The following is a 16,521-nucleotide window of genomic DNA, read 5'->3' as shown; positions in this document are numbered from 1 at the left end:
GACAATTAACATCATTTCATTTTTCGTTTTTTGATTTCTTTCTTTTTTTAAGCCAATCAAACAATGCCAAAAACTATTTTTCTTAGAAATAAGTTTCCTTTTCTTTGAATTTTTTTTTTGGGTTAGCATGTAAGCATTATTGAGAAATATTCGAAAATATTCACGTTCAAAGGTTACCCCATTTTGCCTTCATCCGATCTCTCTCCTCTCACCAACTCGCCCCCAAAACCCTAGCTTCTCTCTCTCTAATGCGATAATCCTTCGATCTCAGATCTAACGTCGCCGAGGGCGCAGCGTAAGCGAGGACGATGTCCGGCGGCGGGGTCCTAGGATGGCGCCCAGAAGAAGATCCCGTCGGCGTCGTCGATGCCTTGGGTTCGGAACCTCCGCAGGTTCATCGGATCCGGCAATGGCCTTGGATCCGAAACCCTAATGGGTCAGTACCCACTTTCCTCCTCTATTTTTTTGGAAATTTGCACTTCTGATTCGTTTCGCGCCTGATGCCATACTTTCGTTCGCTGCACGCTAATATTTGATCGACCAAAATCCAAGCTTTCAAAGCCAAATGAAAAAGACGAAGACATTGATGATTGACCTGAACCATTTACTTCATAGACCTCAGATCCCAATCCCTAATGGGTTTCTCACTGTATGGGGTAACATTTTTTTATGCTAAGCCCCCAAATTTCATGGTGTTCCGTTAAGTTGTTCTAAATGCCACCCCCTTACTTGTAATTTTCACTCAAAATCTGTTTAGCTGTTTTAAATAACTACCACATTCAGGAGAATATGAACATGTTGGTGAATCTTAGAAATATGAAGATATGCGGGTCAGATATAAAGTAATGTCGACGTTAGGGTCCAACATGAGAAAAGCCCTTTATAATTTTATTAGCACTTATCACCATGTGCTTTCTTTCTCAATATCTCAATCCAGGGGTGATAGTTTCTGATAAATGAACTGAGGGGTAATAAGGGCTACTGAAGGTATAAATGAGATCAAGATTTAGATGAGAGGGTTAATATGCAATTCACCCAAAAAAGGGCCATGAAGAATCAATACAAGTATAGACATTCACTTGGCCATTTGAGGCACCAAGATACTTTGCAGGCCTCATATACTCGAATATTATGAAGGAATATGAACACTGTATACAGATATTTACAAAACTGATGACACCAATTGGGCCTTTAGAAAACGTGGATAAACTAAGTATTTGGAATACCGTTCAAATTTTTTAAAAATCATGGTCTGACAACTTCCGTAATCTTACTGAATTTAGCAGAATACACAATGTCTAGTGCTCCAAGTAACAAGAAGGCAGGAGAACTTTGTTTGTAACTTCATAAATATACACAGGAGATAAGAGAGTACTGGGTGAAGAGCTTATAGATGGAAGCATGAGAAAGGAATTATAAGAGCTTATTCGGGTTGATGATGCAGCACTTTGTCACGTTTGAGCTTAACTACCTCTACCTCGGCTCTAGGCATAGTTTGGCAGCACTTGCAGTGACTTACATGGATAGTATGCAACACAGACTTGACATCATGAAAGGAGGATATATATACATGACTGCACATAAAAACATATGCGAGAAGTATGACAAAATAGAAACACTTGCTGATTTCAAAATAAAAAGGAAAACAAAATTAATCCTGAGCAGTTAGCATGTTGTCTTCAACAAAACAGAAAGTCCATCCCAATAACCAGTCTTAAGACAAGGCATTATGCTTTATCTTTATGCAGGAGGTAAGAGGGGACTTATGTGGAAATTTTTATGTTCATGTCTAGTTTTGTCGTCTACATGTCTTGTGGTAGATCCTCATTTCCTGTGGCTTCCATGCCCAAATTTCATCAGTATAATCACTGTAACTGTACTAACTAAGAAAAGCTGCGATGAAGTGTTTGCAAGATTTGTCATGCTGGTCCTTCTTGGTTTCGATTGTTTGTACTTTTATACCTAATTATAAAGAATTTAACCATAGGTAGTCTGGTTGAGATTACAAATAGCTACAAGTGCTCTTTTTTTGTTGTTGTTTATGTATCTTCTTTTTTTTGGAAAGTTAGTATCTGTTGCATCTTATATTACATAATCTTCTTTCCGGTAATTATTTGCAATAAATTGATTATATTCCCATTGATTTGGTCTGAAACAATACATTTTCTATTTCAGAGCTTGAAACAAAAAGGATTTTGCTTGATATTTTCAAAGAGCGACAACAAAAGAATGCTGAAGGGGGCTCAATCCCAACCTTCTACAAAAAGGCATGCAGCAGAGTTGATTTCTTGGGTGGTTTGCTCTGTCTATGTTTCTTCAACAAACTTTCTAATGTTCACATATCTATGTTATATGTAATATCATGGATGGCAAGCATGACATCATGTCTAGATAGTCAGAGAGTTTTTTGTTTTACAAGAAAGACCTGCAACATAATTTAACATATTTGAATTTAGCTTATTTTTCTAACTCTTTGTTTGATGCATTTTTTCCCTTGTCTGGAAGCGTAGAATGTTTATATCATTTTCGTCTGTTTTGTATTTTCCTAAACAGAAGCCTGAAGAGGGGTCAATCAGTCACAGGGTGCAAAGGTTGGCAAAGTACAGGTTCCTCAAGGTATTAAGTTAGAGATATGTCAAGTCTATCTTGTTCTTGGAGAACTATTCATTTTTATACTTTGTTAGTATTCCGACATCTATATTTTTGTTAACACAAAATTCTTGATATGTTTGATAGAATGTGGCACCGACTTTGATTTCCTGTATTTTTCATTTTGATTCTTTTGATTACTTGGTTACTGGTTGCTATCTTTGTCTCACATTTGAGCTGTTTAATTGATCTTTTATTGTATCATTGCAGAAGCAATCAGAACTTCTATTGAATGCTGATGATCTAGATTCCATGTGGGTTTGCTTGAGGGAGAATTGTGTCATTGATGACGCAACTGGTGCTGAGAAGGTACATATGCATCTGTTTTAAATTTAATCGACATTTGGCATGTGATCCATGTTATTATTCGTGGGGAGAGGTCCACAAACTGGCAAATATGAAGTCATCATGTTTTATTCTCCCTTTTAACCTTGGCAGTCCCCATTTATCATATATAAGGATTGAGCAGGATTATTAGATTAAATTGACCGAAGGCTTCTCTTCTTACAACCCTTTTTTCACAGTCAAATCCAAGCACGTGAAAGTTGTTGCTAGTTGTGACCTATTACTTTCATCAGTGCAACTGGTACATATAATATATTTCTCTCAAAGTTGACGAGTCTATTAGCTGGAGGAGGCAGCTATGTGTGTAGCCTTAGACATTGTGTAACCAGGAAATTTTCTGGCACAACTGACATTTGTTAATGTTGTTATCTCTCCAAGTTTCCTTTCTTATAGTAAGATATAAACTCATATAAGTTTGATTCTATTTGAAGTTTGGTCGTAAAATTTGCTTCATATTGCGATTTATCACTCTACTATTGAGTTTTAATAGCTGTCTTAATTTCGCCCTGTGAGACAATGATGATGATGATGACTAGTGATAACCTGGATGAACTTTTGCAATGACAGTAACCTTGATAATGTTTGCTCAAAGCCAAACCCAAAACCCAACGTAAATCTAGCTTATCATCCTGAGCGGAAGCCTAGTTCATTGGATTTCTAAAACTACAAAGTCTATTGATGTGCTTCTTCTGCTAATTTTTGTTCTTCTGTAGCTTCGAAATTAGAATTATATCTTTAAGATTATTTATATTGCATCCTGTCTTCTATTGTTACAGATGAACTACGAAGATTTTTGTCACATTGCATCTGTCTGCACAGAGCAAATTGGTCCAAAATGTCGACGTTTTTTCAGTCCTTCAAATTTTATGAAGTTTGAGAAAGATGAATCAGGAAGAATAGCTATTTTACCGTTCTATCTCTATGTGATGAGAACGGTGAGTTCCCTCTTCTTTTTCTTATTCCTTTTACCTTTTATTGAATAAAAGTAAAATAACTTTAAACTATGAGTTTAAAAGGCTGTTTATTATAGTACAAAAGGTAGCCTTTACAGTTAGTGAGCATGACACCTAAAATTGCTATATGCTATCGCTACTGGAAAGAAGTGAAATACCTAGGATCAAGTTACTAACATGAAATCAAATGTAAACATAATCATATAAAATGTTGCTCATCAATTTATGTGGGCTTTGTGAGTCCAATTAATGCTGATGATAGCATCATATTTTTTGTATTTTTACGTTTCTGCAATGCTTTTATAGTTGGACACTTTAATATTGATGAAGTTATAAGATTTTGTTTTACCCAAATTTTCAGAAGAATATTGGATGCATTCTTTGGATAAAATAATGAACTTCCAAAATGTTTTAGACTTTTGTTTTGCAATATATTGTTTAGAAATTTAAAATTCGTGAATCATGATGGCAACTAATATACAAGCTGTCCTATTTTTCCACATGCTTGTTCTCTAAATAATATAAGTATGTAAAGGTTCCTAGCACTACGAAATAAATGGGATTTGTCTCCTTTAGGCTCTATTTTGGTTGGCTTTTTATTATAGGGCAAAAGGCTTTTTTATTACAGTGCAAAAATTAGCTTTTACAGTTAGTGATCATGACACCTAAAATTTCTAAATGTTATCACTAAATAAGTCACCTAGGATCAAATTACTAACCTGAGATTAAACGTAAACATAATCATATAAAATGTTGCTCATCAATTTTTGTGGGCTTTGTGAATCCAATTAATACTGATGATAGTATGATATTTTTGGTATTTTTATGTTTTTGCAATGCTTTGGTAGTTGGTCACTCTAATATTGAAGTATTACTTATATGATTTTGATTTTATCCAAATTTTCACAAGAATATTGAATGCACTGCATTCTTTGGATAAAATAATAGACTTCCGAAATGTTTTAAACTTTTGTTTTGTAATATATTGTTAGAAATTTAAAATTCATGATGGCAACTAATATACTCTGAAGATTATGAGGTCCAATTAGTCTGATAATATCCATTCATGAACCCTTCTCCTAATTCCAGCTACTACTAGATATTAAAACATTAGAAGTTCCAGTAAGAAAATGTATTTCTGCATTTTTACAGCAAAAGAGTGCAACTTACTACAGGAACAGGGAAAGAAATCATAGATGTTAATGATCCAGTTGGTGGAGATGTTTATGAAACCTATGATTAGTAGACACAAGACACAGTCATGAGTGCCGTGCTCCGACATACATGGTATTTCAGATGTGACAATTGTCCAAAACGAGAACACAACTATTATGTACATTTTGCCTGAATATGTGTATTCTTCACTCAAATAGATATATCTAGTCAAGTTATTCATATATGAAATAATTTAATCTTAGTGGAAACTAATTAGCTTTTGTCGAAAAGCGCGGAACAAACACTTCGTTACATAATTTTAAGGTAAATGATAATACAAGATTATAAGTGTCAGATGCGGTTGTCCCCATGTGTCTTGGGCACCTCAACTTTTTTGACGGGGTCCTAGATGTCCCTGTTGAAATCCATGCTGAAAAGTTGGTTCTTGGTTTTATGTTAGGATTGATTTACAGATTGTCTTTTGTTTCTTACATTCTCCAGAAAAGTGATTTCTTATGATGTCAATTTTGGCAATTCCTTGTGATCCTCTGCGGATCAGCCCTGACTACTCTTGCTGGGTGGTTTTAATTTGACATGTTGATTTAATGAATTCGTTGTACTTCATTTTTCTGTATTGTCATATGCTTTTACATTTGAAAATATTTGAAACTGGTATCTTAATGTGAGTAATTGAGCATTGACGTTGGTCCTGTTCCAGGTATCACTTACACAAGCTAGAATCGATATGAGTGAACTTGATGAGGATTCTGATGGCTTCCTTCAGCCTCATGTATGAACCCTTTTGCCTGCGTTATAGATGCTCACAATTAATTTGATGTCTGAGATATTTACATCTTATTTTATGTTTGAGTATATTCAGGTATGACTTTGCTATTTATGAATCCCTCCTTTTGCAGGAAATGGAAGCCTATATTAGAGGCCTCATTCCGAATCTTGCGCAACTCCGTGATATGCCTGCAGCCTTTATTAATATGTACTGTCGGATAGCTGCACATAAGTTCTTTTTCTTCTGTGATCCTCACAGGAGAGGTAAAATCTCATCTAAACCCCGGTTGAAAGTTTTAGTTTAGAGATTTCATCATTTTTCTCTTCAAGAAATTTACTCATGTAATCTTTCACTAAAGACAAGTTGTCGTCAATCACACATAGGGAAAGCATGCATAAAAAAGGTTCTGCTGAGCAACTGCCTCCAGGAGCTTATGGAACTGCATCAGGTACTATTTCTTCAATATTTTAATGGCTTCCCGGATTTTTATTTTCTGTACTTTTTAAGTTCTTGCAAGATGCTAGTGATATAAGTTGGTGTAAGTATTTTCCTCATCCTTGAAGTTTTATTTGGCAGTGTGCAACTGTATTAGTTTGAGTTATAATTGGATTAAACAATTACAACCTCATACAATCAGTGTTGTATAGACATGTACCTTTCCTTCGAATAAATCTGCATCTATGATACTTAACATGCAGACACATACATTGATTGTATTTAGAGGGAAATACTTGGAAGTTTTTGTCATAGAATCTCTGAGAAGTTATGGTCCTGTACTAATTCGTTTAGATATTTGCTGTCAGGAAAGTGAGGAAGAAGTTACAGATACAGAGCAGGCGGAAAATTGGTTTTCTTTGACTTCTGCCCAGCGAATATGCGGTACATGCCCATGCTTTCAGATTTTTGTTTGATACTTGCTGTTGATCTTCCATGAACATGCTAAATATTCTTCATGCGATCAGGTGTATTTCATGTGATCACGTGTATTTTGTGCATGTCTTTAATAATATATTGTACCTTTTGGTAAATATCTATTCTCTAAGCTGTGTGTCTGACTTTTTTTTTGAGGAGGAACTGATACTTAGATATTTGAACTTTCTTTTATGTAAATATTTTCCTTGTACGTGTTCAAAGCACATCTTGTGTAATGCGTACGTTTTGCTAGCTTGTCTTTTATATGTTGCTATATGCTGTAGTTGATGGGAGAAATTTCAGATTATCCTGTTTCACAAATGAGTGCGAATAAGTTTACCTGGTAAAAAAGCATTTACATTGCATGCTCGTATGGCATTCCCGCTTGATTGATAGAATAATATTAGATTTTTGACATGGATCTGAATTACATACAGAGCAACATATATGTTGACCTGTAGACTCAATATATTAGCTATCTCATATTTTTATAAAGATTGTGCATTTCAATTTTTATTGTTTTGCATTGGGAATAAGTTCGTATTACCTTATGTATATTAGCTTATCATACTTTTTTGTACTCAACATGTGAATTCACCCGATGGTTTTACGAGTGGCCTGCATGCTCATTGCTCTTATTTTACAGATATGTTTCTTGCATTGGATAAGGATATGAATGGGACCTTAAGCAAGCAAGAGCTGAAGGAATATGCAGATGGGACGCTGACAGAAATATTCATCGAGAGGGGTTAGTATCTGATAAAGTTCTCCTAGCTTACCGACTATTGTTACCCATCCATTATCATGTTCATGTTTGCTCAATCATGTCATTGGTTGGGGCTGCATTTTTCAAAAATTATGATGTTCTAGCTGTTGACACTTGTAATGAAGTTATATTACCCATTCTCATACATTTAACATTGATATTGCGCTAGATTACATTAGTCTTTCCGATACCTTAGTAATCGTAATGTAATTCGTTTCTTTTCTAGTTAAATCTAAGATATTGATATTTGACATTTAACAGACAAAGATACGACACGGACACGAATACGGGATACGACAAAATCCAAAAAATAGGATACGGGGATGCGACAAGGATTTTTTTTAAAATTATTATTATATATAGAAAATTTTATAAAATTCAACTAACAATCTAAAATATGAATCTATCACAAAATAACAATCTAAAATATATTATTTGTAACTTTCTCCATTAGATTTATGATAATAATATGACGATGACGTTGGGCTGCTGCTCGAACTCAAAAACCGGAGAAGATGATGATGACAGTAGTGGTGATTGTGCTGGACGTGGAGGAGGAATGGAGGGTGGACTTGATGAGTCGGAGGAAGGAGGAGTCGGTCGGCGAGAACGGGTCGGAACAGCGGAGCAGTCGGCGGGATCAGGTCGGAACAGCGGAACGGTCAGCGGGATCGGGTCAGAATAGCGGAGGTGATCGAATCGAACGGGAGTGAGCTGAGAGATTGAGAGAGAGGATTAGGGTTAGGGTTAGAGTTTTTTCTTTTTTTCTTTCGTTTGAGTCAGTTGATGATCGAATCGAACGGGAGATTTGAGAAATAAGGATGGGTTTTTTAATCGAACGGTTCAGGTTGGATTTTAACAACCAAACCCGCAACTCACAATCCAAATGAATCGGCCTTCGGCGAATCCGAGTCGTGTCCGAGCTCCTTTGACTGTGTCCGAGCTTAATTTGACCGTTGACTCGTGTCGGACACGGTTTTGACCGTGTCCGACACGTGTTGTGCACGTGTCGTGACGAATCCGTGTCCGATTCGAGTTGGACACGGATTCGTGGCCTCCGGGGGCGAATCCGTGCTTCAGAGCTCCTAAGTTTCCTGCAAGTTGGAGAATAATTTGGGCATGCTAAGAATTCCCCGAGCTATATATGCATTAGGTCACTTTCATGCGTGAATTTATGCACATTTCTTTGCATAAACAAGAGTGTGTATAAATACTTTGATGATGCCATTTACATTTGTTAAACTATGTTGTGTGTTTTTAATGTTAGCTTGTTTCTTTGCTCCGATTCTGGTTACAGCATTTGATGAGCACGTACGGCGTAGTAAAACTGGAGGAGGAAATAGTCGGGAGATGGATTTTGAAAGCTTTCTCGACTTTGTGTTGGCTCTGGAGAACAAAGACACCCCTGAAGGATTGACCTACTTATTTCGATGTCTTGATCTTCATGGAAGGGGTTTCCTTACAACAGCTGATATTCATACCCTTTTCAGGTGGGTTTTGTTGCTTACAACTGACTAGTGACAGATTCTTATTCCTATGATTTGCTGAATTAGAAAGTCATGCACAAGCCATTTTAGATTTTATGAAAAAGCAATTGAAATCTTTGCATATGGGTAACACAACACTGGTGTATGAGGTCAAACATGTATATTATAGAAAATGAAACATACTTTCTGTATTTTAGCTGGTGGGACGGGGTTATTGTTAACCATGTTTATGTGGTAAATGGAGAGGGAATTCATTCGAGTTTTAGGCTGACTTTGTTTGTGGTTATTTAAACTAGATATCCAGCTGCTGATATGCATCAGCAGATTTTGTTGCATTGATGCATCATTTAATTCTATCAAATTGCCAAGGGATTAGAATCATATTCTTCCAGTCCTTTGTAATAAGTTCAGATAAGGAGACATTGCCCTGCTACTTGCTGCAATTAATCATGATTATAGTCTGTTGTACCATTACAATTTTGTGTTACCCAGTTTTGGAAGAGCCAGTGCAGTTGCCCTTGGCCCATTGTAGGTGGGAGTGTGTGACTGGACAACTCTGGCCTAGATTCTTAATAGAAACATCAGTGCATGGGTGCTTACTAACTAGGGCCTAGGTGCCATGTTGAAGTTTGTGTTTTTTAATGAAAATGTTTTAAAATGATAGAATATAAAATGATTCTAAAACATTTAAGTACTTTTTAGAAAAAAAGGTATCATTTTAGAGTATCTTATGTTCCGTATGCCAAAGATTATAGAGACATCAAACTAGGTCAGGCTCAGTTTAATTTTTAGTAAAAAAATGACAGCAGCGAAGTGATAAAAGAGAATGCAAGACAGAATGTTTTCTGGCTGTTTTCTACATTAATGTTTACTTTGTTTACTTGCTTATTCGATGCACGTGTTGTTTTTTATGTTTGACTGTGACATTGTGCTTTAGCTTCTGGAAGAAAAGAAGGGGGGCATACAAGAGTCTAGTTGTTACCCCGATACAGTCTTCCAACATAAAGTTTGTAATTTCCTGCTTGTAGTACTGTGAGGAAGTTCTGCAAGTCTCAAATTACAAGACATTACATTTCTTCAGCTGTTTAGAACTTTGTAAACATTTAACTTTTCAAAAGTTCAACATATTTATCGTGTAGAATTAAAACTTTCTTCACAAAATTGTGAATTAGAGTGCATATGTATTGGGTAATATTCTAAGGAATTATCGACAATTTAGGCTGTCTGTAGTTCCGTACTTGCTGTGAAATGTATGCTACCAATTGATGGAACTGAATCATTAGATGTTGTTCAGATAGTATGAAGAGGATGATCAATGTTGTTATTTTAGTCTTTATTATTGACAGTTTAGGCAGTCTGTAGTTCCTTACTTGCTGTGAAATTGTATGCTACCAATTGATGGAACTGAATGATTAGATGATGGTCAGATAGTATGAAGAGGATGATCAAGATTTATATTTTAGTCTTTAAGATAAATGACAAAAACTTTTACCTTATCATTGTAGAACTCGATGAAGGCGATGCAGGACAGAAGGTGTATGCCTTCTTCTAGATCTTTCTTCCCTGCTGCTGTGTCTCTCATATAGTGGAAGTACCTAGGAATTTCCTTAGCTTTTCTAAAGATAACTCCATTTTTTTTGTATCATAGTCTAGTATTAGTTTCTTATGCTACATTAGAAGCATGTGTCCTCTTATTCTTTAGCATAATGTTACATAATGGTCGATTGAGTGAATAATCTCACCTCAACTAAATTGGCTGCAACATTTGCTGCAGATTTTTTCTACTGCAAATTCTAAAATCACTTAGCATTCCAAATTACCATGCTGCTAGCCAAACATTGGAAATATAAAGCTTTTGTAGCTTTATTTCCTCTCAAACAAACAGTTCATTAATCTTTAGCGTAACGTTGCAAAATGTCCTATTTAGTAAATAATCTTGTCAAAGAACCGTGCCACTACACCGAAACTTCTTCGGGTTGAGGGTTATAATTTTATACTCTAAGCATGCTCCACTGGTTGAGCAACCTTTTTATGGATCGAAACCTAGACTCGTGTGGTATTATTGGTTTTAGTCCGCTTTGAGTTTGTGACTGATGGGAGTTGAAGTTGGCTTGCTCAGGTACCATGTCAAAGTACATTGCCACTATACCAGAAATGAGGGCCGAGGGTTGTAGTTTTATATGGTAACAAATCTCACCCCAACGTGCAGGCTAATTTTTCTTCTGGTGCTTCAGGGATGTACACCAGAAATGGATTGAGGGAGGAAATTATGAGCTGTGCATTGAAGACGTGAGGGATGAAATCTGGGATATGGTCAAACCAGTTGACCCTCTCAAGATAACCCTAGCTGACCTTCTAGCCTGCAAGCAGGGCGGCACTGTTGCCAGTATGCTAATCGACGTGCGTGGATTCTGGGCCCACGACAATAGAGAAAATCTATTACAGGAGGAGGAGGAACCTGAAGAAGAGTGATTGCCTTGTGATTTTACTTACTGTTGTGTTATAACATTAGAAAACGTAACGCAGACGGAGACGTGTTAAAAAATTTGTTTATATTCGCGGTTTGTGTTTGTTTCTCCTTTGTTGTATGTTATTCTTCCGCTTTGCCTAATCTGCGAAAAGTGGCTAATACTCTACTGCCATTGTAATCAAAATTATGTGTACCGTTTAAATTCTCTGTTGATGCTGAGTAATATCTTGTTGTTATCTTTTTGCGGAATCAGAAGAAAGGAGTGTACCATTGAATTTTTTTTTTCGGGTTCTAAGCTACTGCTGCCTTGGTTTGTGATTAGCTCAAATAGTTAGCTTCAGGAATTTACTATTTCTATCTGTGATCCCTAATATAGCCTGTATTTTTTTTTTTGTCTCTTGTTATGTCCACCAATAGATTTGAGTGAGTTTTTGGCTGCTGATGGTGCTCATTATCATCTCCAGCTTCAACTTGTCTTGCTCTATTGTGGTGGTATATGTATCTCCTAATTTTTCTTCTCAAGTTTATCGAAGTCCAATTAAGAAAGGAAGACAAGGCTCAAATTCAATATTAGATACAGAATTTTTGAGGACAGATTACACAGACCTACTAGAGACTTTTTGTAAGTTGTGCACAAAACCATGATCAGCTACTTCTAAGGGAGAAAAATAGCATAAAATTAAATCTGTCAAATATTATAATATATTATCATGAATTTGTGTAAAGTATGTTGTTGTCTGTTCAAATATCAAAATATGTTACCTACATATCACATGTCAATAGACACTAATGTAAATTAGTCATGGTAGTTTAGAGAAAATCTTTTGAATTTTTTGATAAAAATAATGATGGCATTTTTGTGTAAAACCACCAATGCTTTAAGGTAATTATGAAATCTATCTATAGCACACACAAAGCCGCGTCGCTCCCCCACACTTTGATTCCCACGTGCGCCAAAGACGCAGTAGTTATGGTTGTTAGTGGTGTCGTTATGAGCGCTAAATGCGTATTTTTCTCAAAAAGGCACACTGCACTACGCTAATAAAGTAGCTAATACTCATTGCTAATAAAGTAGCTCAGTTGCAGCGCCACATAGAGGAAAGTGTGAGCAAACACATTTAATGAAACTAGTATAGTTTACGTGCGTTGCATGTTCTCATACTTGTCGTCTTTTTTGACTCAAACGTGTCATCCAAAGTATTCAAGAAGGAAAAAGGAAGGCGTTCCATGATTTTTGTAAAACTAAAGGATCACAATACATTTAAAATATATAACGTTTCTACAAATTAAAAAAAAAAAATTCAAATTTCAAGTTTAACCGATTTTGGATGGGAAGAATGCTTAGTGATTTGTTTAGTATTTGGTCATTTAGTCATGTTAGGGATTTTCTTTGGCATGAGTTTTAGAAATCTATTAACTTTTTATTTATAAAAATGATACAAAGTGTGATAACTTTAAGCAATTTAAAGTAAAATGCTACTTTTGGATGATATATATATTTAAAAAGCCAAATATTAAATAATGAGAGGATGAGATACACTTGATGAACTAAACTTGAGCTTATAGTATAAGTGATATGCAAATTTGAAGGGTTTACCAACGCTAAAATTTTTCTTCTATTAAATTTCTTCATAAACACATATTCGTTCTTTCTCCTTTGCCAATTGTATTCCTTTTTTTTTCTTAGTTTGAACTACTTAACGGTAGTTGATGGCCCACTGATAGACGAGCTGGCCCCTAAGTAAGCTCTTGGCTCTTGGCCAGAGTTTGAAACCTGGAAGTGACACTTCTTGGGAGCGTCTATACTGAGTACAATCTATACTGAGTACAATATATAAACCAAGGATGCATGGACATTTATATTTGCATTCATATTTGAAGAGGAAATAATAAAATTTCTCAAAATAATAGTCAAAACCAGAATGAGTGAACTAATCATTCATATATAATGCATTCATATTTGGTAATGTAATCATGCATATATAATGCATTCATATTTGGTAATGCATGATAAGTATATTCATATTCTTATTTTATAGATAAAAGGGTAGCCCAGTGTACGAGGCTCCCACCATTGTGAGGTCTGAGGATGTATGCAGCCTTACCCACGCATGTGAAGATGCTATTTTCAGGATTTGAACCCATGACCTCCATGTCACAAAGCAACAACCTTACCGTTGCGCCAAAGCTCACCCTCATTCTTATTTTATAGATACAAACCAAAATAAGGTTAAACATAATTAAAAAAAATCACATGCATTGACATTAGGGGTGCCAAACCGTATCCGTATCCGAGGAAATATCCGTAACCGTATCCGTTAGGATACGAATATGGTTACTCAAATCTATTACCGATAGGATATGGTTGCGGATATGGTTTTGTAGTGAAATATCCATATCCGAAAAAATCCGAATACATATTGGTAATACTCTTACGATGGTTTCGATTCTTAGATTATGGATTTATGGTTAATTTTGATGATCAATATGTCTAATCTTAGCTTTTCAATCATAATGAACATATTAACGAACTCTTTTTGTATCACATGACTATATTTTTCTGAATACTATCTAGTTTTCTCATATCCTTTTTGTATCCGCATGCATATCCGTTTATATATCCGCATCTATATCCGTAACCGTAACCGATTTTGACGGATATGGATATAAAATTTTCTTACCGACGTATATCCGTATCCGTATCCGTATCCGAGATGGGTAAGCGGATATGGATATGGTAAGTGCCATATCCGAGCCGTATCCGCTCCGTTAACACCCCTAATTGACATGCTTAGTTTGCTTCTAAGAAATACATTAGTAGTTATGAAATTGACGTGATCGATAGCGTCTTTGAGAGCCTGGATGGGGTTAGTGAACATGCTTATATAGGTTTGGAAGGGCAAGTTGATATACTCTCAAGCATCAAGTTCCATTCGTGAGAGAAATGGATTTGATTCTTGTTGGTGTGAGATGTGTAGGTTTGGCTTCTTTCTTCCCCATCTAAATTTTTGTTATGAATGGAATTTTGGTTGGTGATTTTAATAAAATTTTATTGTTATTATTAGTGATTTGGTGGGAGATGATTAGTTGTAATGTTTTTCATCATTAGTGTGAATAAAGTTATATTTAGTGTAAAGAGTTAGTGAATGAATGTTATGAGTGGGTGGTTAAATAAAAATTTGATGGTCAAATATGGAGGTTATGAAAAATTAATTATAAAATGTGTCATCATGTATGTATGACATGTATGTATGAATGGATGGACGTGTAGTCAATGATGAGGTTATAAAAAACTAGTATTTGAGTGTTTCATGTATGTATGGATGGATGTGTGGGAGGGCATTTTCGGAAGAAATGTTTTAACATAGCAACCCAATTTTATAATAACATTAGATTATCTTGTTCTTGAGACCCGATTTTAATATTGCTTTGATATTGCCCTTAATGTTGGCTGTTCTTGAGATGAAATCCTATGCTCCCACTGTTAGTTATCCACCCTATTGCCCCATGAATGCTGGCTATGCAACTGTAATAACTAACACTCATTACAATTCACAAGGTAATTAGCCGTGCTACTCATCATCTTCTCTATAATTAATTATTCATTTGCCCACTTTTATGCATCACTTCTTTTCAGTATTTTATCCTTAGCTTTCATAATGACCAAACCAGATTTTTTTTTGAAATAGGCTCATTCTAATATTTGTTCATCAACATATGCAGCACAGGCTGAAAACTGGGTTGATTTTTAGAAAATGACATCTTCTAGCTAGCCAGAGTTGGCAACCAGGTTCAATGAGTAAATCTAGTTAAGTTTAAAACAGCTACGGTTGTCAAACATGTCTATTTTTTAACTAAGTTCAAAATAGCTATTGGTTGCCTTCTTGTCAACCACGACTATTTTGAACTATAGTATACTAATTAAATGTGGTTGGCAACCTGCAACCCCATCTGATTAGTAACATGTAATTTTTTTAAAAAAATCAATCTAGTTTCAGCCGCCAAAGTAGACATGACAGAAACCAGGTCGATTTTTAATAAATAAAACCGCAAGTAAATCAACTTCTGTGAATAAATATTGAAGTGAGTCAATTTCAAAAACTGGTCCTAATTATTCATATAATTTTTTTTTAATTACAGAATCATTCATGCAATTGACTGTACTAAAAACTACTCCACCCAAACTCCAACCCAAGCCCAATACATTGGGCCTTTTCCACCCAACTAGGCCCATGAACGAATCGGTGCTCTGGAATCGCAGCATAAGCTCTGATCAGTGACCAGCAATGGCTACATAAATATTCTCTCCCCCTTTCTTGCATCAAAATTTTTTGAAAATAAAATTTTGGAGGGCTTCTTTCTCTAAAAACTCTCTCTCTCTCTCTCTCTCTCTGTAGTCTCTTCAAATTCAATGGAGGTTCCAAAGGATCAGATGAGCCTTCTGATCGACAACGGCCTCTTCGATTCCGCTCAGCTCCTGGTAACTAACTACTCGCGCCCTAAAACTTCGTTCTTTACTCTCTTTCTCCGCTCTCAGGTTTAGGGCTTCACTCGAAGTTGCTTATTCCATGGATTAATGTCGGTGACAGTTAGAATTTTTTTTCTGGGTTTTGCTTAAATTGTATATAGATGAGCGTATAACGAGAAAGCTTGCATTTTGGATTTGTTGCTGATGGGAAGATTCGATGATAATAGAAATGGGAAGAGAATATGAAGTGCTATGTTTAGAGTCTCTGTCTTTTTGGTTGCGTAACATGTAAGGATGATTAGATTAAAGGGTGAATTACTGAAATCTCCCAAAGGTTTGCATGATTGACTGAAAATCCCTCGAAGGTTCTAATTGCTACAGTTTAACCCCTTTCCTAATTTCTACAAAATTATCTTGGATGCAAAATTCAATATTACATAACAATTATATGTACTCTCGTTTAAAATCATATTTAAAATTGTCGATCGCATCCGAAAATTGTTCATCATTTCACAAGAAATTGAAGGTC

The 16,521-nt window shown here is 35.7% G+C and overlaps 2 protein-coding genes across 3 annotated transcripts in view; both read left to right on the top strand.

Annotated features, from left to right (window-relative positions):
* On the top strand, positions 319-11,773 carry LOC109831795 (probable serine/threonine-protein phosphatase 2A regulatory subunit B'' subunit TON2). Of its 2 annotated transcripts, none has more exons than XM_020399230.1 (12): positions 319-436; positions 2,176-2,267; positions 2,554-2,616; positions 2,860-2,958; positions 3,771-3,929; positions 5,821-5,892; positions 6,020-6,152; positions 6,273-6,337; positions 6,693-6,768; positions 7,448-7,549; positions 8,865-9,057; positions 11,289-11,773. In XM_020399230.1, the coding sequence occupies exons 1-12, from the start codon at positions 367-369 to the stop codon at positions 11,524-11,526; spliced, it is 1,362 nt and encodes a 453-aa protein (XP_020254819.1). In that variant the 5' UTR covers positions 319-366; the 3' UTR covers positions 11,527-11,773. The 2 variants fall into 2 exon arrangements, with proteins under 2 accessions (XP_020254819.1, XP_020254820.1); XM_020399231.1 differs by having other exon boundaries at positions 329-436; positions 2,176-2,292.
* The window catches only part of LOC109831794 (anaphase-promoting complex subunit 7), a 19,946-nt gene continuing 19,259 nt past the window's right edge, over positions 15,835-16,521 (top strand). The window contains exon 1 of the mRNA XM_020399229.1: positions 15,835-16,004. Within this exon, the coding sequence (XP_020254818.1) occupies positions 15,936-16,004 (69 nt within the window). The 5' untranslated portion in view covers positions 15,835-15,935. The remainder of the gene's footprint in view (positions 16,005-16,521) is intronic.

Source organism: Asparagus officinalis, chromosome 2 (assembly GCF_001876935.1).
Source record: "Asparagus officinalis chromosome 2, Aspof.V1, whole genome shotgun sequence".
Classification (NCBI taxonomy): Eukaryota; Viridiplantae; Streptophyta; class Magnoliopsida; order Asparagales; family Asparagaceae; genus Asparagus; species Asparagus officinalis.
The sequence above is the reverse complement of the archived record's forward strand: the minus strand, read 5'-3'. Positions and strand labels throughout refer to the sequence as shown.

What these genes read in the sequence shown, in the direction of transcription:
- LOC109831795 (XM_020399230.1), top strand. Translation starts at nt 367, where the DNA reads ATGCCTTGGGTTCGGAACCTCCGCAGGTTCATCGGATCCGGCAATGGC. An exon ending in CTGTGATCCTCACAGGAGAG is followed by an intron (nt 6,153 to 6,272) that starts GTAAAATCTCAT and finishes AATCACACATAG; the next exon opens with GGAAAGCATGCATAAAAAAG. An exon ending in AGAAATATTCATCGAGAGGG is followed by an intron (nt 7,550 to 8,864) that starts GTTAGTATCTGA and finishes TTCTGGTTACAG; the next exon opens with CATTTGATGAGCACGTACGG.